The sequence below is a fragment of the Argopecten irradians genome, chromosome 4 (assembly GCF_041381155.1).
Source record: "Argopecten irradians isolate NY chromosome 4, Ai_NY, whole genome shotgun sequence".
Lineage (NCBI taxonomy): Eukaryota > Metazoa > Mollusca > Bivalvia > Pectinida > Pectinidae > Argopecten > Argopecten irradians.
In genome coordinates, this window is record NC_091137.1 from 38,094,964 (window position 1) to 38,121,547 (window position 26,584).

The following is a 26,584-nucleotide window of genomic DNA, read 5'->3' on the forward strand; positions in this document are numbered from 1 at the left end:
AATTTATACTTGAAAATTTGTTATTTTAAGTCAATTTTGTTGCGGATGACAACGAACGGCCAAAATTTATAAACTAAATTCATCCGTAATTAATCCGCTCTTCAGTGGGACCGGGTCCTAAGAAACCAACACTTGTGAAACATTGAAGGTTCAGTGATGTGAATCGTCTTCTTTTCGGAGGATTTTCTTTAATTGAAGAATATTCATGAAAACAAATCATGTCAGATGTTATCTCATAAAATTACCTTTTTAAATACTATGGGGACTTTTTTTCTTATTAGAAATTACTTCCCTTGCTGATAGGACGAATCACATCTCTGGATTGGTAGCCTTAAACCATCTTCCGCTGGACTCACTTAAGCTTTGAGTCGTTCAGGCTTGCATCGAACCAATTTTTCTTATTTTTTTCTTCATGTGTAAACGATAGAGGAAATTTTTTCAAACAGGATTAATTTTGAATGTTTCTCTTGAAAACCAAGCTGCACGACTTCCTGGGTTTAAAACACCTGTCTTCCTCAGTGTTGTCAATATATCTGTTGGGCTTTTTTTGCCGAGTGGTAGTCAATTATATAAAGATTGAAAAATATATGCATGAACTATCAAAATTATTTTTTCTTCTTAAAGCACTACATTCCGAAACAATAAAGTCATTCAGGCAAGAAAGCGAAAAATTGAGTCGCCTCAAAAGTAAGTTAGTTTACACTACCTTATTGAATATTAAAGTGCCATGATGGTATTTTTTTCAAAAATAATGAGACTTCAATATTCTTAAAAATCATTTTATTTTAAATATATACCCAGTAAAATGAGTAAATCTCATATTAAAACTAACATCAGTACAAACTAGCAGTAATATCTAATGTGAGGTAAAAATTGTATACATCAGGTAAATATATATATATATATATACTGATAAACTTTTCTAGTGATGTATAAGTTTGTATATAATTGCATAACAGATTCAATTGCAGATCATTGATTGAATTTTAGATTCTGATGCGTGCATATTTTACTCCTTATGACAAAAGGTACTAAATAAAATGTATATAAAACAGCATAACAATATATGTAAGATTTCTAGTTTCTACAAAAAGAAAGTGAAATATGCCACTTCCTTACATTGCGAGCATTTACTGTAAAAACATACTGAATAATCACATTAAAATGAACTAGTCCAGAACTGAAAGACAATGATAGTCTAATACCTCCTGCACCCCCTTTATTGAGACCATGGCAACAAAATGTTCCTCCATTTTGTTGCTATCATAGTAACCATTATAAATGTATAAGACATATTATATACATCCACATGTGTTATTGCCATTTCATTAAACCTGTGTATATTGATCTGGTTACCATGGCAACCAAGATTTTGACACAAGAAAACATTCATACACATCTGCACATGGTCCCCAACATTGCTATAAAATTGCATTGAAATTGGTCCTCTACTTAAAGTGGAGTTGTTCATGTCCGGACAAGATTTTTTGTTGAGAGACTGATAAGCTGATATCAGTATAATGTCCCTGCTAACTTTGTTGCAGGGGAGCATACATCCTCGATACTCCAGGGCTTCTGATCACTTACGATCTCTACACTATTCCAGGGCTTCCAATCACTTACGATCTCTACACTGTAGAGATCGTAAGTGATCGGAAGCTCTGGAGTATCGAGGATGGGGAGTATAAAACAAACATTATAAGTAACTGGTAACTGTATTACAAAATGGTTGACACATATATACCTAGTGTGTCAAACTGAACGCTTGAGATTCCCTAATGAAATTTCACTCCAAAGTCTCTCCCTGTGGCGCTTTGACTTGTAATGTTTGAATGTTTTAATGCCGTTTTGTTCTTTGGAAAATTGCTTTTTCCAATCCGATCATCGGAGCTTCAAACGCCAGGGAGACAAAGAAAGCGAGGCCATAGGACATCAGCCAGTGCCCCAAGAACATGTAAATCTAGAAACAGAGAAAACACGTAATGAAGACAAGTCGTATTTACTCAGCATATCAGGCCAATCATACAAACATATATCGTACAGCTTAGTACCACTTCAAACCAATATTTTTGCATACAATTAAATGTTGCGGCTGATAAAAATTTGTGAAAATTTTAAAACTGCCACAAAAAGGATTCAACTAAAAGTAAAATGCGGTATCTTAAATGCAAATTGTTAAATTTTGCAGGTAATAAGAATTTGTGAAAATTTTAAAATTGCAATAAAAAATGTTCAACTGAAAGCAAAACGCAGTGTCTTAACTGTATATTGCAAAATTGAATAAATATGAAAAGTTGTTGGACATTAAAACACAAAATAATTTTTTTTATTACAGTACATCTTGTTAATCTCTAATCAGGGGTAAGGGGAGACAACTAAATGCTAATCAGGGAAATGTGTATATGTGTATTTTAAAGGAGCCCTATTTACCTGGACAACTTTCAAACATAAAAGTTCTTTATAACACTGGTAAGGGCCAGGTTCGTCATACAAAACACCCGACCACTATGTGTAATGGTGGACAGTAAGCGATCGCGAGATTGAACATTTCACATACCTTTCACTACAGTGGGCTTTTCGGGCATATCACAGTAAAACCTACTAAAAACTAATCTAATTTCTATTAGAACTGATTTGTTTCCGAGATATGTGCAAATTTTAATGTACTGTTAGACTGAATTGCCCCTTTAAAGGTAGATTTTGCCCAACCAAATAAATATAATTTTGAAAATCCGATAAACGGAAGAAAAGGTGAAAAAACATATAAAAAATACCTTAATATAATTTCTTAATGCGAATGAGGTTGAACAAATGTGTCTTGAATACAAAATTGAAGGAAATCCTTCATTTATTACGATCGTCAGGCTGACAGGATAGTATGAAATGAAGCTGCGATGGATTGTGTTGTCGAAGTTTCGTGCATGCGCATTGTTATGCACTAAAAGTAAACAAAATTGCTGAATGAAAGCGTGTGAGAATTTTTTTTTATCTGAATCAGCAACAAAGAGGAGGATATTAGAATGGAATCGGAAGCATCCTAGAATATCTCTAGGGAATGAAATTCAGGGATGGCATGTAGCAATAGAAGAAACTGAAGCCACATTTCAAGCGGAACTCACCCAGATTCTGTTGGGGCTCGTGGCTGTTGCACCTGGTGAGTTAAATTTCAACACATATGCCAGCATACATACAGTGGCAGACTAACTACATATATGTTTGATGTACTAAGCTAGCGAGCGTATGTTAGTAACATGAAGTATTTTAGATTATATGATATGTATAAACAATCCATTGCACCTCGATTTGTTCTTGTTTTTTTTTTTTACTAAACATGCCGTGGCAAGACGGTCACTTCTATCTGACATTTTGTTGCACGCTTCCGTTTAATGTTGTGGCCTTGTTGTGGAAAAAAATAGTCATGTTCTATGTAAAGCTTGACTTCGCTCTATTTTTAGAGGAGTATTTTCCTGGTCAAGCTAGGCAACTGACCACCCATATTGTTCACTGTATGCATCGAAAATGATCTGAAGATTATATCTATGTACAGGATAAATTTCAATTTCCTAGTCTTTCTATTTCATTGGGCAAAACCTACCTTTAATAGTAATATTTGGACAACAATGTATGTATGTACAAGTAACTAATTATTATCATCATCTTATTTGAAGTAAGGGGAGATAACTAAATGCAAATTGGGAAACAGTAAAAAGTACTGAAAAGAAGCCCTATATACTAAGGATATACCACCTGAATATAATCTAGAAAATATCACTAGAGTAAAAGGAGACAACAACATGGAAAACAGAATTCACAGTTATACAGCTTTACAGGTGGACAGACTAGAGAAAATTTTCTGATGTTGTTTGGCGATAAATTGAAGAAAATGTAAACAATACTTGTATACCTACCATATTGACATCAGTGAAGTAGATAGGATAGCGCTGGTTCAGAATAAAGGCATACATCATTATAGGGTGTATCAGATAGGCACAGTAGGTTAGCCTACCAAACGGTCCCCATAAAGGTGAAGACAGGAACTGGGTGATGATGCCTACAAATATAAACAGATTTTATCCAAGTGTGTCGTATCTCCTATTACTCCAATACACGGTGAACAATCTAAAATCTCTTTAATAAACATACATGTAAGTATTCAATAATACAATGGTACCTCCCAACTTGTTTATAACTCATAAACATCTTAAAAGTTGAAGTGTTTTGTTGATCCAAAGAAAATATATATTCATTTTCAAGTACAGCTAACTTGAATACTTAGATTATTTGAAGTTTTACTAAAGCCCCACTGAGACACAGTCTTTATGTTAAGTTATTTTTGTCGGACAAAAGATTTGTGATTTTGACATAAGATTAGACAATCAAATTTTTTTAAATTTTGTGTTCAGGCTAAAATAACAATCACTTATTATTTCGCTGATAAAATTTCCATGACAACAACGTTGTCTCGCAAAATCTTAAATAGTTGGTTACTTTTGCAGGTCAAAAATTTCTCCATTTGGAGTAAGACTATAAGGTGATATATAATTCATCCATTTCTCAAATTTTATCAGATCAAATTATTGTGATGATAGTAATGACTGGAAAATCTGCAAAAAACGTTGTATACCCATGGAATTAACCAGCAATATGGTATTACGACTTTGCATAATACAGAGTTACCTCCCATGCAGGAAGGTATCCATTCAGATTTTATAATTTTGTGAGCAAAATTCCTGTTGTTTTTTATGAAATGTATGACGTTAACGCTCGCAAACATGTAACATCACAACAATTACTACCTGTAGGGGCAGATAACTCCGTAATATGCAAAAAGAAATGTTTTTTTCTACCTTACCTCCGTATCCTGTGTTACAGGCAAATACGATCCAGGCCAGACCGAGGCTCCAAGCTGTTTTACTGAGAGCATTGTACACACCATCCACTTGTAGGGAGTTCAGGTGGCCCTTATTCTCTTCCAGGGTTCCATAAACAACAGAGGTCACACAGGTCAAGGACACAGTCCAGCCAATCAAAATCGTCAGCTGTATCAAGATAAATCACAAGGTTGAATCTGATATTTTTTGTATAATCATTCAAACTTTTTTGTAAATTAGATGTTTTTGATGCTAAAACAGTACATTTGATTTATTTTTTTAGTCAAAATGGACTTTTCTTTGAATTTAAAATTCACATAAATATGCTTTTAGGGTTTATGTTACTGCAAATCCAAAACCACTGCACTTAAAATCAAAGCTGACACAATAGAGAGAACCTTGGTTGTGACTTTTGTACCAGGGTATGTACGCGAGTGACATTGAATCTGGGCATATTCATACTTGACTGGATCTATACATAGTTTCTCTATTTCCTTTATTTCATTTCTTCTGCAACAGATTTGAGGTTTACTTTGTGAAATGACTTGTGAAAGGTCTAAATCTGATCCCATTATGCGGGCCCTCAATTTCTACAATGTGCGATTACTAAGTTAAATAAGGTAGTTGATCTCACCTTTGACATTTGAACCTTGCGATCTGTCTTCCATAGAACATGTCCAGTCACAATCCCTATAAGGTAGGGGCTGATTCGAGAGTAGGGTCTCTGGTACATCTCATTGAACCAATCCAACTGGTGCCTGCAAAAAAAACATGGATTAAGTGAGTTTAACTCATTCATCCCTAAAGACACATTTAGATTATTCTAAATCAAAGACTGGACCAGTCCATTATGGGATTTCAGGGGTGAATGAGTTAAACAACATTTATAACCACATAAACATCATATATACTGTTGTGAAATTTTAATCTATGGAAATTAATGTTCTGTAAACAATTGAAAAACACATTTTTTTTATTGTCCAGCAGAAATAACTAGTCATACAATATCACCTACTTCCTTCTCATCTTTCCTTCTCACCATTTTCTTTACCAGACATATATAGTGATCTATGTAATACTTACTGGGGGTCAGGTATGTTCATCTTGAAGCCGTAGTAGACAGAGATTAGGCCACGGAACAGGAACTGCTCCATCATAAGTATACCGATGATGATGTAACCTGCCACTGGCTTTCTGTAGTCAAACAGCGATGTTGCAAATATCAATAACCGTATAGAGGTAGTATTTTTAAGTTCTGGTTCATTTCATAAGTAACGGTATTAGTGGATTAATAGAATCTTACATGAGTCTGTCAAGTGGACAGGGATATCTCAACCCAAGTGAAAGATTTTGGAAGGTCAACCTGAGGCTTGCCGAGGGTTGACAACCAAAATCTTTCATGAGGGTTGAGATATTCCTGTCCACTTCACAGACCCATGTTTGATTCTTTTTCTCCCATACATAGTAGAAAAAATGGTGAAATTTCACTTGGTTTCCAGCTATTTCATCACGCCATTATCGCAGGAATGTCGTTATGCGTCAAAAGCATGTGTGAGCTGTCTTACACCCCCCCTGTGTAAGATAGAGATATATTTTCCCTAGCAACCACAGGATATCCCTGTGAAGTATGGGAGAATGTTATCTCTCTACTCCTTTATACTCTTAAACTACAAATCATTTGGGTTCCTGTTCATCTCATAACACTTATGAAGAATTTTGATCTCCTTTACTCTTATTAAACTACAAATCTACATACCTAGACTTGTACATAACCTCAATTAAATTGATTTCAGGCATTTGCTTTTATGATCTTCTGAGCTTTAATAGGTATTGTCCTACTCTATCAAAAAACAATAAAGAATTCCTTTATTTCTTGTGCGATTTATTTCTAAAACTTTTCCAATCAAAAATAAATTCACAAAAGTTTATCTCCACTAAGATATTCACCACACTTATATTTTGAAGATGTTGTTATCATTTTTTTTCATTCTGTGAAAGTTAATCTCTGCTTGTTTTGAAATTTAAATCACTATATGTACATTTAGTAAAATGGGGAAACAATGGTGTACAGTATTCATGTATTCATTTGTCAAATGACTCATTTGTTCTACCTTGTAATAAGTTTAGAGGGATGAGGGGTGCTTATTTGACTGAATACAGTAACTGGAGTAAAAGCTCCTATCTATGGTCAGTTCTTGAAAACTGACCCATATGGGTGTCTAACCTGTGACTCAGAGACCCTTACCTGTATAGGGGTATCAAGATGAGTGGGGTGATGATAAAAAACTGCATGTCATTGGCCAGGTACCACGACCACCCAATACACTACAACAAATCATATACAAATAAAATATGTACCATATTACTGTAATCAGCGCCCAGGGCGCTTTAAAAAATTGAACAAAGGGAATGCTTATTAACTCTTTCTGTGCTCATGGTAGATTAATCTGTCACCACATACAATGTTTATATGCCTTCTTTTCTTTGAATAACTTCAACTCCTTCAGAAGAGGGGAGGTAGCATATAGGTGGAGAGGTGCTAATTACGACAAATATGGTTTGTTATATTTTATGTTCCTTTCCATTGATCAAAAGAGAACAAAATACAGCTTTTCCATTCAATTCATCAAAGTATTTCATGAAGAAACATGCAGTTTGATAAAAAGTAAATGATTGTACATTACCATTATATCAGACATGGGGTAATTAAAAATGTAATGATATTAATTTTAATGCATTACAATTTTTCAAGTAATTGGCAAAATCTTTCCTTCACATTGAGACTTAGATATTTTTTGAAGTAATGCTAGAGTTATGCAAGGATGTGCCAGGGTTGTTGGTGAAGGAAAGCCGGAGTACTCGAGAATAACCACCGATCAGCAGTCAGTGTCTGGTAACTGCCCCAAATGGGATTCGAACCCGTAACGAAGAAGTGGAGAGTTGGTGGATATATATTGAGACATCTAACCACTTTGCCACCATGGCTACCCTTTTTCCCAGCTGGGGAGGCTTCAGTGGCCTAGAAGCTAGTGTCCAACACAAACCCACCATCTCTTGGTTGTGAGTTCGAAACCCATGTGCAGCAGTTGCCAAGTGACCATAGGATGGTGATTCTGTATGGGTACTCCAGCTTTCCTCAATTCCTAATCCAAGCACATCTTTATATGATCCGCATCATTGCAGAACCATGGTTGATTGCACTTTGCTACACTTCACTGATCATCTGCAGTGTACTGTTAGTAGTATAATCATTCATAGGTTGTTGATGATGATATGACCTCTTGCTGTCTATAGAGTAAAAAACAACAAACAAAACAAATAAACATTCCAGAGATTTGAAAGAGTTCCAAAGTTATTTGGTCTGCAGGTAATAACAATTCCCACCTGTTCTGTGACTGTGAATTCTACGAGTATCATTAATTCATACCTGTTCTGTGACTGTGAATTCTACAAGTATCAATAATTCCTACCTGTTCTGTGACCGAGAAGAAGTTCTGTATGTAGAGCAGATTTCTCCACCAGTGTTTGACACATATGTCATACCCAGGGGCAAACTGGGGCCAGAATGGTCCGTCCCCCCAGTACTGGAAAAGGCCTATATACATCAGGAGCACCAGCATGTAGGCTGGAGTCAATCTAAAATGTTATAGAGATATCATAATAGCTAGACAACACAGAATTGATTATAACACTTGTGGAAATCACCACTTGTGTCTAAGAAAGCAAAGCTTTAGATAGCATATTAAAGAATTCATTTGTTATGGTAGTGCACAATCAAGCTATGGTAAACTTACCTCCAGAAGCGATGGAAATAATAAATCAGCCAGTTTATCTTGCCATTTTTCTTCTGCATTTCTTTCAGAGTGAGGTAAGTTCCTAACATACCACTGAAATATACGTAGACCTACAGTACAATAGAACAAATCTCTGCTTGTCACTATAAATAAATGTAAAAGCATTATAATCTGAGCAACATGAGCAGAAGAGCAAGGAGCAGGAATGGAAGCAACAGTAGGAAAGTGGAAGAGCAGTGGAAGGAGAAAGAGGGGAAAGAGCTGGCAGATGGGAATATGGAGGAGGGGAATATGGAGGAGGAGGAAGAGGCAAAAAAAAAAGAAGGAAGAGGAGGAGGAATGAAGGAGGAAGAGGAGGAGGAGGGTAGAAGGAAGTTGGAGCAAGATTAAATATACAATTAGATTAAATTGTCATCCAGTGATCAGGTGGTATATTGGTTAAGCCAGTCGATTGTCATCCAGCTAGCTGACGTTTGATCCCTGGCACAGAGGTGAAAGGTCAGGGGTCACCTGCCTGATCACATGGGGTTCTCCCTTACCCCACACTCAATCAAACAACTTAACATGCATAAACCCGGGTCATCAAAGGTGATTTGTATAATTTATATATCTTTGTTTCTCAATTGATAAATAAAGTGCCATTTAGATACATGTATTATAAATAATCAATATAATCAGAGGATCTTAAAAAATAACTCATATGTAAGTTATTATATCAAACATTTAAGATGTTTCATTACTTATACCTGAGGAGGAAGAATGAGTCCACAGAAAACAGGGCACTAAGCACAGCCTGGAAGGTCCATCGTGGAGCCCATTTTTGGGCAACAACTAGATTTTCTGTAACCAAGTACAATTAATGATAAAAAGAAGTTTTAAGTTACTTAATAAATGTACTAAATTGGCAGACCCGATAAATATACTTAGAATTTCTTAGGAACTAATTGTATTACATCTCTGCATTCAGAATCAGACTGACAAACTATCCATGAAAAACTAAGATTTTTTTAGAAATTTGGTTTGACTCATTCATCCCCGATGAAACATTTAGGCTCTTCTAAATCACAGACTAGATCAACCTATTATGAAATTTCAGGGTTGAATGTGTCAAATAAGAAAAAAAGTAGTTTTAGGAATAAGAAAAATACAATATGTGTATACATTCAATGCTTAACAAACCACTAATCCCACTGGGCTAGCAAATTAAAATTTTAATAAATGATTGCAAAAGCTTTGATGAACTTACTGCAGAGTGAGGAGGTGAAGTAGTATGTATGACCTAAGATGACCCAGCCAAGACTGAGGACACGGATACCATTGACGGCCTTGACCTGGCCTGCAGTCGTCTCTGTACTCAGGATCTTGTAGCCATTGGTATACATGGAGAACCCCATTAAAAACTGACCTATAGTACCTAATGAGATTGGGACAAAATAATAAAATAAAGTGTTACAAAATATTTAATATTTGTGAAAAACATTTAGCACTAGAATTTCTTTGTGAAGTTAAAATTCAGAATTTTTTCTTTTGGTTTTGTTTGTGAAGAGAAAGTCGCACTAATCAAGTAATAATATTATGCAAATATTTCAGAAAATTAAGAATTATTAACAGTAAGATTTAAATTAACAATTAATAAATAAATAGTAACATTTAACCTTTTGTGGCTCTGCACAATGGAAATAACTTGTTTCACATTCCCATTTTATAAATTAAAAGCCATTTCCATTAAAGATGCTCCACCGCCGACAGTATAAATGATATTCATCGTTCGAACGATAATTTGTTTTAAATCATGTATATATATGCCTAATTAACACAAAAATAATATAAAATAATTTATTTCGCCTTTGGTATATGCGCAATCAGTACTTCATTTCATATAGAATATAGTGCCACGGAATTTTTTAGGTATGCAATTAATTATTTTTCATATTTTTAACTTGAAGTAAAATTAGAAGCTCAAACTTTTCAATGGTGGTAATGGTGTAAAGTAAGTAACTTTTGTAACAGAAGAAAAATACTAAATCGTCTGCTCCTGTTTTTGATAGTGAAAAAATACCATTTGTCAGCGGTGGAGCATCTTTAAGATGTGTGCCTTTAATAAATAAACTAAAGTAATTGATATCAAGAAGCCATACCATAACTCCTGATTTTGTGCCGGATCGTCACAGTAATAAGCTCTTTGCCATCACTAAGAAGTTCTGACTCGTTGCTCTCTGAGTAGCTAACCAGGGTGGCATTAAGATCTTGGGCGTTGGTATTGACATGGGATTTATGCTCTATACTATCTGATTGGTCTGTATCTGCTGCTATGGACGGCTGGTTGATCAAGAGGTCGTACAGTGTTCCAGTCAGCAAGAAAAACGCCAGGAAGGACGCAATGACGCTGTGAAACGATAAATGTTAAACATAAATATCCATTTACATAATATGGACATATTTATTGATTTTTAATGACGTATGCATGGATTCTAAATAAAATAACATCAGGCTATGATTTCTCGAAACACAAGTGCAGACTTAAGTCAAAACTTAAGTTTTTTCCCTTATATAACTTAGATCAAACTTTATGACTTAAGTCTGGCTAAGTTTTTGACTGAAGTTTGTTTCGAGAAATCAAGACCAGAAAGTAAATGACATGCAGTGTGTATAATGGTATAAAAGAAAAAATAACAAACATGTACATACTCAAAATGTAAATGTCATGAAAAAGTTTCAATCACAAATAGATTGGAACTTATTTGACTGCATATAAATCATGAATTAAAATCATGAAAAAGTTTTGAGACATATATTAACATGAAATTAATAAGTCACGAAAAAAGGTGGCCTACAGCTACTGTATTAACAAGAGGCCCAAGAGGCCTTGATGGTCCCCTGAGTGCTGCTACAGAAAGAGCATTGCAAAGTTGGTTCAAATCTATGAAAATTATTTACGAATTAAAATAAACTTTTAAGTTGAACTTTCTTATTAGAATTTTTATTTTTTGTTTTTCATTTTGATAGTTAGTGTATTATGTTACCAAACCTTATGCATAAAATTCCAATTTGCTTTGCTAACGTTAAACAACAAAACCAAACTAGAAGTCAGTCCGTGTCAGTGATTTTATAAATTTCACTTTTTAATCTATGGAGATTATTTGGTTCCATCAAATCTGTGAATTCAGAAGAAGTATTTTGAAAGGACCTCTTTCACGAACAATGGAAATTTGCCCACGAACCAATTTTATTGAAATTAAATGTAATATGTAGCAATATAAATGCAAACCCTTGAAATACGTTTAAAAAATTCAAAAGGTCCCAGGGGCCTGTGCTATGGCCAAATTAATGTTGCCCAGTAGAGGTGTATGACAGGGTTCCCTTTTTGATCCAAAAAGTTATTAAAATAATGTTTTATGTCATAAAACTGTATTATTTTCTGAAGAATATAAATAATTACATATTATGATCACAAATATGTAGGCAAAATGGGACAAATAAAATTTTGGCTAAATTTTAATGACAGAAAATATCGAAATTTTGGGTATTATTTTCGGCCATGTCAATTATTAACAATGGTGATTCACCCACTTCCAGTTTGAGTGCACCAAAAATATTTTCTAAAAAGTTGGCTCATTACCTGAAGTAAATATTGTGAAAATTTCAGAAAAATTGTGGACCGGTAAATTTGTCGTTTAAAGGTCTTAATGAGGCAAGGTCTATTTTTAGCAGTATTACACCGTGGTTGCACCACGGCCCTTTTCAATCATAAAATTGAGTAAACAAAGAAACTGATTTCTTAATCTTATTTAATACTCATTAGTTACATTAAATGTAAAGTGACATATGATTTTATAACCTATATATTGTAGAATAATCAAAATATTGAATCACAATAACAAAGTATTTCGGAATTTTTAGGGCATTATCGTTCACTTGTCAAGCTAGACGATGATTACAACTGCATTCTCAGAAATATTCTTTTTATTTACAGCTGAAATGCATATAAATTAAAATAATTACAAAATCTAGAAATCAAATGGGTGGGAGTAGATTATTATGTAAGAGAATCAAGTTTTTACCAATTTTCATACATCCAGTATATAAGTAAATATATGTATAATGTTGTTGTTTTTCAAAATATTGTGCTTTCAAAGTGTTGGCAATGGCATCAAATCACAACATTACAAGTTGCTGTTTAAAAAAAAAAAAACAAACAAAAAAACAAAGACAAATTGATTTATGATTTTTTTTTGTTCAAAATTGTATTAATTTTACTATATTAAGTATTTCTTAGCAGTTTAATATTTAGATTGTTCAAAACATTTTGTGATCAATCAACTGAAGTTTGATTTTGAGTTTTTGAATTTTCTTCAGTTTTATTTTTCATAATTAGCTTTGTGTATTATAAACACATCATACTATCAATCAAAATGGTCATAAGGTTTATCATTTCAGGTAATGAATTTTGATTTTATAAGAAATTTGGTTATATGGTTTCATCAAGATTACAATGTAAAAGTCCAGATTTACAGTCAGCAAAAAACAAAAAGTTAAATCAGAAGTTTAGCCCTGCAAAAAAAAAAAAAAACATAAAACAAAAAAACACAAGCTACAAATTTTATGATTTTTTTTCATGGAAATATTTATTGATAATTTTAATGATATTAAGCATGGATTCTAAAGCAGTTCAAAAAACATCAGGCTTATGATTGTTAAAAACACCCAATTTTGTGACAATCAAAACTTAAGTTTTTTTGAGTATTTTGATCAAACTTTTCTTAAGTTTTAATTTTTGACATAATTAATGCTTCGAGTGATTTAAGACAAAATAAGCATACATATCAATCAAAATGTCATATAAAAAAAAAATTTAACAAAAAATATTTTCATACTTCAGGTAATGAATTTTGATTTTTTCAATCAAAAAAGAACCACCATTGTTTATTTGATTGCATATAAACATGAATTAAATCATGTAAAAAGGGTCACATACATATTTGTGATCACAATATGTAAATTTATAGTCACGAAAAAAAAAAGGTGGCCTACAGCTACTGTATTAACAAGAAACCATTTTATCCAAAAGGGCCTTGACAAAGCTAAGTAACATACCATACCTAATACACTGCTCCAGTTTGATCAGACACTCTCATTGCCTGTTTGGCTGTTTTCAAATTATCTCTGAAAATTATTTACGAATTAAAATACATTTTACCAATAACATTTTTTAGAAATCTTTTTTGTTCCATTTTTCGTTTTTTTAGCCATTTTGAATTACTTCAGAATTATGTTACCAAACCTTATGCATAAAATATTTCTAACCCAGTTTAAACAACTAAAAACTAAGCAAAGTAGTTATAAAAGTCAGTCTATAGTGTCAGTGATTTTATATGAAATTCACGGTTTAATCGCCTACAATCCTGAAGATTTGGTTCCATCAAAGGAGATTAATTCAGAAGAAGTATTTTGAAGTTTTAGCCACCCTTTTTACTAATGGCCCCTTGTCACCAGGACCAATATGGATATGACGATAAAATGCTTTCTCAGGCTAATAATTCTAACCCAGTTTGACTAATTTTCTATGAAAAATAAGCAGATAACATTCATTAATGTGTTTTTCCTATATGAACTATAGTAAACTTGACCCCTTGCCAAGGGGGAAACATGAGACCCCAGGGTCATATAATTCACAATTTTTGTAAAGGACCTTAAGACCGTTCCATCTATGAAGAGTATTTGATTCTATCCAGTTTCCGGCATTTCAGAAGAAGATTTTTGAAGTTTAGCTTATTTGACCCCTTTTGGCCCCACCTCTAAGGCCCCTGGGAGTCAGTCATGAAAAATTTGTTATTAATTCAATGGCCATTTCATAGGGATAAATGTGACAACATTTGACTTATTTCCTTTTACAAATAACCAAATTATGCTCAAAAATGTGTTTTCCCTATATAAACTATAGTAAACTTAACCCCCTCCCCAAGAGGAAACCTGAGATCCCTGAGGGTCATATAATTCATAATTTTTGTAAAGGACCTTTAGACCTTTCTATCTGTGAAGAGTATTTGATTCCATCACATCTGTGAGTGGAGAAGAAGATTTTTGAAATTATAGTCAATTTTACCCCTTTTGGCCCCCTCCCACAGCCCCCTGGGGGGTTGGGACCATAAAATTCACAATTTTGATTGGCATTATGCCTTAGAAGCTTTGTGCAAAATTTCATTGAATTTGCTTCAGCGGTATTTGAGTAGAAGTCGAAAATGTAAATTGTTTACAGACATATGACAGATGACGCCGGACATAAGGTGATTAGAATAGGTCACTTGAGACTTCGTCTCAGGTGACCTAAAAATTATTACTATTTGAAAAAGCTTGTTCTGATACTACGAATTGACTTATACATTGTATTACAATCATTGTGATTGCACTAATCGCAATATCCATACTATATAATACTGTAATTGAGGCAAGTATTAATTAGTCATGAATGAGATGTCGTCTGTTAAAATTTGGTTAATGGAATAAATCAAAGCACATCAAAGTAGTATGCTTACAGCGATATTAGAATGTGAGACTATACAAAAATATTGGAGCCTCTTTTTAACACTCACAAGAGTTATGCAATCAAATTTTCAAAAAAAAAAAAAAAAAAAAAAAAATGAAAAATTTGCAATACATCAAACAATTCATTTAAGATTTTTAAGCAACAAAAAAGAGCTCAATCTAAAAAATGAATCTATCGTATCATTCCCTGAAACTTTTTAAACAACAAAGACCTCTTAATTTTCCTCCACTCCGTTACAAAATAATGTGATGATGTAATGTTTAAAATCTATGGCAGGATAATGAATCCTGCACGCAGTAGCTAGGGGTGTGATTGCCTTGATGTAGAAACAGCAGACGAGACAATTAATCTTAAAGGACAGCAGATTAATGTATAATGTCTCTTACAGTGCAACTATCGTCTCTGGGCGAGCTTCAAACACAGCAGAGTGGGGGTTGTCAACGCCTTGGATCGTGGCATTCTTTAATACACCCGGTAGAATAGGATTCAGCACAGCATTTGCTGAAATTAGGAATGTCATTTGTAATTTTATTGTCAAGTAATAATTTTATGAAATAGACTATGTAATTGGTACAAAAGACAGGCAATATCTCTTCATGTGAATATTTTTTTGGTGAGAAAACACAAAAAGTTCCAAGAAAAAAACCCCCAAATAAGCTATAGTCAGTACTTGGCAGTTTGTCCTATATGTGGATTTTGATTTCCCAATCTAGAGGTTAATGGCTGTGACGGTTATGTGTTGAAAACACCTAAACCACTTGACAACTGCAGCACTCAGGTAGCTATAGTATATTTATATTGTACATTCCTTCATCCTTGATCTCCAGGGGTTATAGTCACATTCCTCTCTTGATTGATCTCTAGGGTCTTCTTCAGGACAGTGTATGTGATCGCAAACCTTACAGAGTGAGAATGACATTCCTTAATTTACCTGCAGCAGAAACTCCAATGACATCATTATTGCTACACTGTGAGGGCACACACACTCCAAGGGTAAAGTCTTTTCAAATAAATGGCTAATAATGGCTGAAAATAATATACAAATCAGTAAACAAAAAGAAAGAAAACCGAATATACATATACAACATTTCAGATTGATTTTAAATTTTATGCCATCAATAATTCCACTATACATAATTAATGCTTAACCTTTTTAATGTAAAATACATTACTTCCAAAAAGAATCCTTACATATGAAACTTGAATGCGTAACAGCTAGATAAACTACATCACTAACACAGTTGGATAAGAAATATTAACTTCAAAGAACATCTGAATGTCATTAAAATCATCCCTGAAAAGTCAGTGAAAAAGCCTACTGCAAATCACATTCTTGATCACGTGTAATGAAATTCTGCATAATTTATAAACAATACAAAAAATTGCCAAACACTAATCAGTGCAAAAAAATTAACGCAAAATCAACTGTTAGTAGTAAAAATATTTGAAACTCAAGTCCAGTTGAACCATTTACATAAAATCTTTCTTGTTAGAATGAAATTGTTGGTAAACAATTTAAGTTGTTTGACATGAAAACGAAAATTAAAGTGAATGTCGGGCAAAGAAAACCAGTCTAAATGTTCATTGGCCTACAAAAACATATTAATACGACGGTTAAGTTTGAAGTTTCCCAATTCTTACCATTAAAGTATGAAGTTGAAAGCGTTGAAAGCCCTGCGTGGAAATCTAACCACCTGTGGCTGGCCAGGACGTTTTAGAATTCCCATATGACGATCTTCGTAAGCATGCTTTGACTGGCTAATTTTTTAACCCATTTTTGACGATTTTAGCCAAGGGTCTTGAAAAATAAATAGATATATTCAATCTTTACCTAATTGTCTCCACAAACATTTTGGCAGGTTGAATCCCATTGTTCCTGATATGAACTATAGTAAAATACTCCACTTTTTGGGGCTTACCCATGGCATCCCAAGGGGGTTACCAGGTTAACATGCAAGACTCCACAGGGGGGGCTTACCCATGGCATTAGGACTGGAAAATTTTGACATTTACATATTTTTGTTAAAGGTTATACCTTAAACTGTAGTACTCCACTGGGGGCTTACCCATGGCATCTAGGACTGAAGAAAATTGACATTTACATACATAGTTACCAGGTTATTACAAGGTCAACTGAAGAGTACTCCACTGGGGGGCTTCCCCATGGCATCTAGGACTGGAAATTTTTGAATTTACACATACATTTTACCCAGGTTATGGCAAGGTCAACTAAGGCCCCTGGGGGGCTTCCCATGGCATCTAGGATGGAAATTGACATTTACATACATTTACCAGGTTATACAATGGCCTGTAGTACTCCATAGGGGCTTAATGGCATCTAGGACTGGAAAATTGCAGACATTTACTTACATAGTTACCAGGTTTTACAAGGTAAACTTAGTACCCACTTAGGGGGCTTACCCATGGCATCTTGGAAAATTGACATTTACATACATAGTAAACCAGGTTATACAAGGTCAACTGTAGTACTCCACTAGGGGCTTACCCATGGCATCTAGGACTGGAAAATTGACATTTACATACATAGTTACCAGGTTATACAAGGTCAACTGTAGTACTCCACTGGGTGGCTTCCCCATTGCATCTAGTACTTTTAAAATTACATAGCATAGTTTACCAGGTTATACAAGGTCAACAGTAGTAACTCAACTATTGACTACCCAGAGCATATCTAGGAGCTGGAAAAAATTTACATAGCATAGGCTACCAGGTAATACAAGGTCAACAGAATACCACATTTGTTGTTGTGGTGGGGGGGGGAATGTTGAAGGGTCTTACCAATGGCATCCTGACTGGAAAATTGACATTTACATACATATTGACCGATTTAATAACAAGGTCAACTAAAGTTACTCTAACTAGGGACTTACCCATGGCGATGCTAGAGGACTGGAAAATGTGACATTTACATACTAGTGTACCAGTTTATACAATGTCAACTATATACTCATACTAGGGACTAACCAAGGCATCCTAAGGACTTGTAAAATTTACATACATACTACCATTAGTACAAGGTCAACTGAAGTACTCAATGGATGGTGGGGGTTGGGGACTGTAATGGTCCAGGAAAAATTTTACACTTCGTTCTCAGGTGACCTAAAAATTATTACTATTTGAAAAAGCTTGTTCTGATACTACGAATTGACTTATACATTGTATTACAATCATTGTGATTGCACTAATCGCAATATCCATACTATATAATACTGTAATTGAGGCAAGTATTAATTAGTCATGAATGAGATGTCGTCTGTTAAAATTTGGTTAATGGAATAAATCAAAGCACATCAAAGTAGTATGCTTACAGCGATATTAGAATGTGAGACTATACAAAAATATTGGAGCCTCTTTTTAACACTCACAAGAGTTATGCAATCAAATTTTCAAAAAAAAAAAAAAAAAAAAAAAAAAAATGAAAAATTTGCAATACATCAAACAATTCATTTAAGATTTTTAAGCAACAAAAAAGAGCTCAATCTAAAAAATGAATCTATCGTATCATTCCCTGAAACTTTTTAAACAACAAAGACCTCTTAATTTTCCTCCACTCCGTTACAAAATAATGTGATGATGTAATGTTTAAAATCTATGGCAGGATAATGAATCCTGCACGCAGTAGCTAGGGGTGTGATTGCCTTTGATGTAGAAACAGCAGACGAGACAATTAATCTTAAAGGACAGCAGATTAATGTATAATGTCTCTTACAGTGCAACTATCGTCTCTGGGCGAGCTTCAAACACAGCAGAGTGGGGGTTGTCAACGCCTTGGATCGTGGCATTCTTTAATACACCCGGTAGAATAGGATTCAGCACAGCATTTGCTGAAATTAGGAATGTCATTTGTAATTTTATTGTCAAGTAATAATTTTATGAAATAGACTATGTAATTGGTACAAAAGACAGGCAATATCTCTTCATGTGAATATTTTTTTGGTGAGAAAACACAAAAGTTCCAAGAAAAAACCCCCAAATAAGCTATAGTCAGTACTTGGCAGTTTGTCCTATATGTGGATTTTGATTTCCCAATCTAGAGGTTAATGGCTGTGACGGTTATGTGTTGAAACACCTAAACCACTTGACAACTGCAGCACTCAGGTAGCTATAGTATATTTATATTGTACATTCCTTCATCCTTGATCTCCAGGGGTTATAGTCACATTCCTCTCTTGATTGATCTCTAGGGTCTTCTTCAGGACAGTGTATGTGATCGCAACCTTACAGAGTGAGAATGACATTCCTTAATTTACCTGCAGCAGAAACTCCAATGACATCATTATTGCTACACTGTGAGGGCACACACACTCCAAGGGTAAAGTCTTTCAAATAAATGGCTAATAATGGCTGAAAATAATATACAAAATCAGTAAACAAAAAGAAAAGAAAACCGAATATACATATACAACATTTCAGATTGATTTTAAATTTTATGCCATCAATAATTCCACTATACATAATTAATGCTTAACCTTTTTAATGTAAAATACATTACTTCCAAAAAGAATCCTTACATATGAAATCTTGAATGCGTAACAGCTAGATAAACTACATCACTAACACAGTTGGATAAGAAATATTAACTTCAAAGAACATCTGAATGTCATTAAAATCATCCCTGAAAAGTCAGTGAAAAAGCCTACTGCAAATCACATTCTTGATCACGTGTAATGAAATTCTGCATAATTTATAAACAATACAAAAAATTGCCAAACACTAATCAGTGCAAAAAAATTAACGCAAAATCAACTGTTAGTAGTAAAAATATTTGAAACTCAAGTCCAGTTGAACCATTTACATAAAATCTTTCTTGTTAGAATGAAATTGTTTGTAACAATTTAAGTTGTTTGACATGAAAACGAGAATTAAAGTGAATAGTCGGGCAAAGAAAACCAGTCTAAATGCGTTCATTGGCCTTCCAAAAGTTCTCACATATTAATACGACGGTTAAGTTCTGCTTAGTTTCCCAATTCTTACCATTAAAGTAAAGAAAAGTTGAAAGCGTTGAAAGCGAGGCTGCGTGGAAATGTAACCACAGACATAGTGAGCTGGGAGGACGTTTTAGAATTCCCATACTTTAAATTAATTTCTTCGTAAGCAGACAGATTTGACGAGAGATTTTATTTTTCTATTTCATAAGAAATTATACTGGATACATTCACACCATTTTTACCGACTTTAGCCATCCTTGCCCGACTGTTCACTTTAAGTTGTCACAAAAAAATAACAATGTTATAGTACAGCATTTTTATGAAGGTATATATGATTCTTTATATTCAATCTTTACTTACTGTCTCCACAAACATGTTGGGTGGCAGGTTGAGATCCAGATGGATTTCTAGTCGGTAATATTTTCCCTGGATGTCCACCATTTTGTTGAGGTCAGTATCGTTGACCATGGCCGAGATATCGACACACTGGTCATACTGACCGGGCCATACAAGGTCAAACTGTAGTACTCCACTGGGGGGCTTACCCATGGCATTTAGGACTGGAAAATTGACATTTACATACATAGTTACCAGGTTATACAAGGTCAACTGTAGTACTCCACTGGGGGGCTTACCCATGGCATCTAGGACTGGAAAATTGACATTTACATACATAGTTACCAGGTTATACAAGGTCAACTGTAGTACTCCACTGGGGGGCTTACCCATGGCATCTAGGACTGGAAAATTGACATTTACATACATAGTTACCAGGTTATACAAGGTCAACTGTAGTACTCCACTGGGGGGCTTACCCATGGCATCTAGGACTGGAAAATTGACATTTACATACATGTACATAGTTACCAGGTTATACAAGGTCAACTGTAGTACTCCACTGGGGGGCTTACCCATGGCATCTAGGACTGGAAAATTGACATTTACATACATAGTTACCAGGTTATACAATGTCAACTGTAGTACTCCACTGGGGGGCTTACCCATGGCATCTAGGACTGGAAAATTGACATTTACATACATAGTTACCAGGTTATACAAGGTCAACTGTAGTACTCCACTGGGGGGCTTACCCATGGCATCTAGGACTGGAAAATTGACATTTACATACATAGTTACCAGGTTATACAAGGTCAACTGTAGTACTCCACTAGGGACTTACCCATGGCATCTAGGACTGGAAAATTGACATTTACATACATAGTTACCAGGTTATACAAGGTCAACTGTAGTACTCCACTAGGGGGCTTACCCATGGCATCTAGGACTGGAAAATTGACATTTACATACATAGTTACCAGGTTATACAAGGTCAACTATAGTACTCCACTAGGGGCTTACCCATGGCATCTAGGACTGGAAAATTGACATTTACATACATAGTTACCAGGTTATACAAGGTCAACTGTAGTACTCCACTAGGGGCTTACCCATGGCATCTAGGACTGGAAAATTGACATTTACATACATAGTTACCAGGTTATACAAGGTCAACTATAGTACTCAAATAGGGGCTTACCCATGGCATCTAGGACTGGAAAATTTACATTTACATACATAGTTACCAGGTTATACAAGGTCAACTGTAGTACTCCACTAGGGGCTTACCCATGGTATCTAGGACTGGAAAATTGACATTTACATACATAGTTACCAGGTTATACAAGGTCAACTGTAGTACTCCACTAGGGGCTTACCCATGGTATCTAGGACTGGAAAATTTACATTTACATACGTATACATAGTTACCAGGTTATACAAGGTCAACTGTAGTACTCCACTAGGGACTTACCCATGGCATCTAGGACTGGAAAATTTACATAACATAGCTACCAGGTTATACAAGGTCAACTGTAGTACCTCAATTGGGGGTGGGGGGGGTGTTGAGGGGCTTACCAATGGCATCCAGGACTGGAAATTTACATTTACATTAGTTACCAGGTCATTTATACAAGGTCAAACTGCAAATGATGGTGGGGGAGGGGGGCGGGGGGAGGAGAGGAAATGTGGGATGAAGGGAGTGGAGTTTATAGACCACATTGAGGACAGGATAATTTATATAACAAGGTCAAACTGTAAAACTACATTGGATACGGGGTGGAGTAATGGGATGGGGGCGGGGTTGTAACCTACAACCACATATATAGTATGACTAGAGATTCATGTTAGCCTACGATATATGCATAGATATTATAAATTACAAGGTCAATCTGTAGTACTCCACTGTTGGGACGGGGCCTTACTAACATCATAAGGATCCATACACAATTCAAAACATTAACATGCATGAAAGTATACATACCGTATCCGACCCCAAAAAAAAATATGAAAAGGTGCTTAGTAAGACGAAATTACATGTATTGCAAATCTATACAGTTTGGATAGTTTGGGTCTTATGCCCGGGCAATTGAAATGAGGCCTCAAAAAGGGGAGAGGTGCTTATAGGGACATGGGCATTTATTGGGTCAAATATGGTATGGTAATTGTCAAGTCTTACAAGGTCAAACTACAAAGCTCCATATAAGGGAGTTATTAGCAACTTTGTCAAATTATTTCACAGCGCCATTTACAAAACTGTCACCAATCACAGTGACCAGTTGAGTTCAGGCTACACATGTACACTACCCTAGCTAAATGGATCACCATTACGAGGTCTAAAAGCAACAGTTTTTAGGATGAAATTTATACAAGAGATCCCAGAGGGATCTTGGCGCCCACCAAAGAAGAATCTGTGTCTGACAATGTAAAGAGGGATCTTTTCTCTGCTTTTCAAACTTTTGCAAACATACTACATATAAAATTTGAGACAGATCGCTTCAGTACTTTCTGAGAAATAGCGATAACAAACTTTAAGTATCGAAATCCAAGATGGCTGCCTGGCGGCCATCTTGTTGACCGATTAGTCCCAAATGCAATATGCACAACAAGGGCCCTAGGGGAACCTACATATGAAATTTGAGACAGATCCCTTCAGTACTTTCTGAGAAATAGCAATAACAAGAATTTTTAACGGACGGAAGGACGGACGACGGACAAAAGCGATTTGAATAGCCCACCATCTGATGATGGTGGGCTAATAAAATAATCCATTAAATAGTGGTCATCTTGTGTAGGTCACTGTTACAATACCAGGGCCCAGTTTCATGAACATTTCTTAAAGATGCTCCACCGCCAACAGAGCCTAAATAATATTAATCATTTGAACAATAATTGGTGTTTGATCGTGTATTTTTAAGTCTAGTTAACACAAAAAAATGATATAAAATAATTCAATTTGCATTTGGTGCATGCATAATCAGTACTTCATTCCATATAGGATATAGTGCCACAGAATTTTTTCGGGATGCAATTAATTATATTTCATATTTTTAACTTAAGTAAAATTATAATTAGAAGCTCAAAATTTTCAAAGGTGGTAATGGTGTACAGTAAGTAACTGAAGAAAAGTACTAAATCGTCTGCTTTTGATTTTGATAATGAAAAAATACCATTTGTCAGCTGTGGAGCATCTTTAAATTTAAGGAATCCCTTAACCTACATAATTCTCCATAGGAAAGCATTACGGATTTTAAGGAAGCGCTACTTAACTTATATTTTGCCTTTAAGGAATGTTCATGAAGCTGGGCCCAGTTATCTTTAAAAATTAATTACAGATAATGTATCTTAAAATCATTTAATTTTAATTTTCAACCAATGATTTCTGCAAAAATTATATTCATTATATTTCTTTTCTATATTTTGTGTTCATTTATTTTGGTATGCATTTCCTCCCCATCCCAATAGGTTAAGCATCCACATCTACATTGTACTTACATTCTAAGGCCCACAGTTCCTCAGCTCCAAGACCATTTAACAGTAGCCCTAATGCATCTGTACATTCCTCTGACACTGTATCATTCTCCTTGGCCCACGCAATTACTGCATCTACAATTTGTATTCGCTCCAGAAATGTCCCCCATCGGTCAGTCAATGTTGATATCTTGTCCCAGCCAATTGCTTTGACCAGTTCTTCTTTGATTACGCTTTCATGTAGGAGTTGGGCAGAGGCAATGCGTGGCAGGATCTGACTGTACTCAAACCGATCAGTGAAAGACGAATCCCCATAAACTTGTGTAGGAGATAATACAAGTGTTAGAAGGAAGAGAAGGAACACTTGTGGGAGATATTGGTTCACCTGCATCTTCTACATGTAGGTCTTTAGTTCAGAAAAGTCATATCGGTTTAATCCCTATAAATTGGCAAAACCCTGAAAAAGACCAAAGTGGTTTGAATTATTGTTCAGATTTACAATTTCAACATGACAACGGAATCATGCATTTTTATAATGAGTGGTCTTAGTCTGCTAAATCTGTGCATGCCTAATATATATTATTACTTTTTGTCTAATATATATCATATTAGGAAAACAAAAAATCCAAGGGTAATAATCCAGGCAGAAAATTGGATTAGATCATAAAAATATTCCAGTTAAAACGGACACTATATATATCAATATGACTAAACACTATAATTGGGTTATCTCCCCTTAATTTTGTTTGCACGTATATTTGCCAACCCTCCCAATTTATCTTTGGAAGGAGAACCCCGATTTTTAAATCCCTATTTTAGCCGATTTAGCAAGTCCAAGTTCTTCAATATTCAAAATGTCAAAATTCTGACTTTACCATCAGAAAGAACAGCTTGGTCAAAATATGCAAAAATCAACCATTAATTTCTTCATAGGAGGTTTTCTTCTTCTTAATACTAGTTTAAACACATGAAGTTACCCCATGGGAATTTCAAAAGGTTAACAAGTATGATAATATGTATATATGCCAATGTTTATCCTGACACAGGTTTTCTACGTCTCCAACACAAAAACAAATAAATAAATAAATAAATAACAGGGGACTTCTAAAATAAAATGATGGGACTTCTAGATCTCTAGATGCAGATCAAATGACCTACTATGTACATGATTTTTGTAGATCCAAAATCATGATCATTTTTTTCAAAATTATATAATGTCTTTATAGTATAAGATATATATGAGCATACCAATCTACAGTCTCCCATATTTTAGCAGAAACATATACATATCAATATACATAAAGATTGGCAACTACTCCAATTTTATGATCGGCAGATGTACCTCTGTATGTGCTTAGGTTTTTTTTAGATAAACTTTTAAATAGTTGAATATAAAAGAATAACTTCAATATGTTGTAAAAGTTCAGTAACTTTCAGATGGTTTAAATTGGGTATGATTTTGAATAGGAAAAATAATATTTTAACTTATTTATTAATAAAACAAAATGGATTATCGGGTTTGAATGCCTGGTTTTCGAAAAACCAGGTAAAATTGCTTATTTTCGTTCTTTCAAAAATCATATTAAATAACATCAATCGGGACATCCTCGATACTCCAGGGGTTCCGTTCACTTACGATCACTTCACCCCTGGACTATCTCATAGTAAAACCGGAGGCAACAGAACAGTACAGGAAATTCAGTCATTGATGTACATCAAAAGAGCCGTATAACGGTACACTGTGGTCGACTATGTGGCTTTGATGTTAGGCGTCGCTCTCTCTGTAGTCTTCAGAGGAAATCTTTACTGGCCTGCGATTGGTCAAATGTTTTCCACTGAGCTGCCTTCAATTTTACTATGAGATAGTCCAGGGGTGTAGAGATCGTTAGTGATCGGAACCCCTGGAGTATCGAGGATGCAATCGGGAAAACTGATCACATCAAACCATGATATTCATCATCATCATATAATGTTTAAACTTTGTGTTGATGCAAAGATATCATGTTTAAAAGAATACATTTGAAAGAAGTTAGCCAAGGCAAAATGTCTATAAACCAGAGGTCCCTCTAGATCTGCCTGTCCACAAAGACGGAGTTTCCAATCTCTACATACATGTATATATTTATATACTTCTGATTTTAGTATGGAACTCTCGATATTCTAGTAGTCCCAGGTGAATTCTACAGTAGTTTTTTTAATCAGATGTACGTGCATTTACAGGTCCTTTTGAGGGAAATATATTTGTATAATAGTAGCAAACTAGTACGGACGACATATAATATTTACTATTTACAAATCCCCATGGTCCGGGCGGCGGGGGCCAAGCCATGCAAATCTTATAAATTCACACAGTACATGTTCATTAGGTTAACGTACCGATGCAGCAATAATTATATTGAAATATCATATATATATTGTATGTAATAAAACCAATCGGGTTTGTTTCTAATTGCTTTACCAAACAGCTGTTATTTCCAAAACTTTTCGGCCTTGAAGCTAACCTCCATTCTATGTTGTTTACCTTTAAACTCATACAGACGCTTGAATCATTGATGAGTCCGTCTGAACAAAACATTTCAAAGATCCAGATCAATTAATCAATAAAGCCGTTCAATTTAT

At 34.7% G+C, this 26,584-nt stretch overlaps 1 protein-coding gene across 1 annotated transcript; it reads right to left on the reverse strand.

Annotated features, from left to right (window-relative positions):
* Positions 1–773: 773 nt before the first annotated feature.
* On the reverse strand, positions 774–26,498 carry LOC138321573 (nose resistant to fluoxetine protein 6-like). Its single transcript, XM_069265340.1, has 16 exons — positions 26,424–26,498; positions 23,990–24,422; positions 20,519–20,718; positions 19,481–19,574; positions 18,940–19,054; positions 10,804–11,051; positions 9,912–10,079; positions 9,412–9,505; positions 8,666–8,758; positions 8,342–8,507; positions 7,117–7,196; positions 5,955–6,065; positions 5,506–5,629; positions 4,853–5,039; positions 3,909–4,051; positions 774–1,960 (listed from the first exon to the last, which is right to left on the reverse strand). Exons 2-16 carry the CDS (start codon positions 24,354–24,356, stop codon positions 1,838–1,840), a joined length of 2,313 nt encoding a protein of 770 aa, XP_069121441.1. The 5' UTR covers positions 24,357–24,422; positions 26,424–26,498; the 3' UTR covers positions 774–1,837.
* Positions 26,499–26,584: the final 86 nt, after the last annotated feature.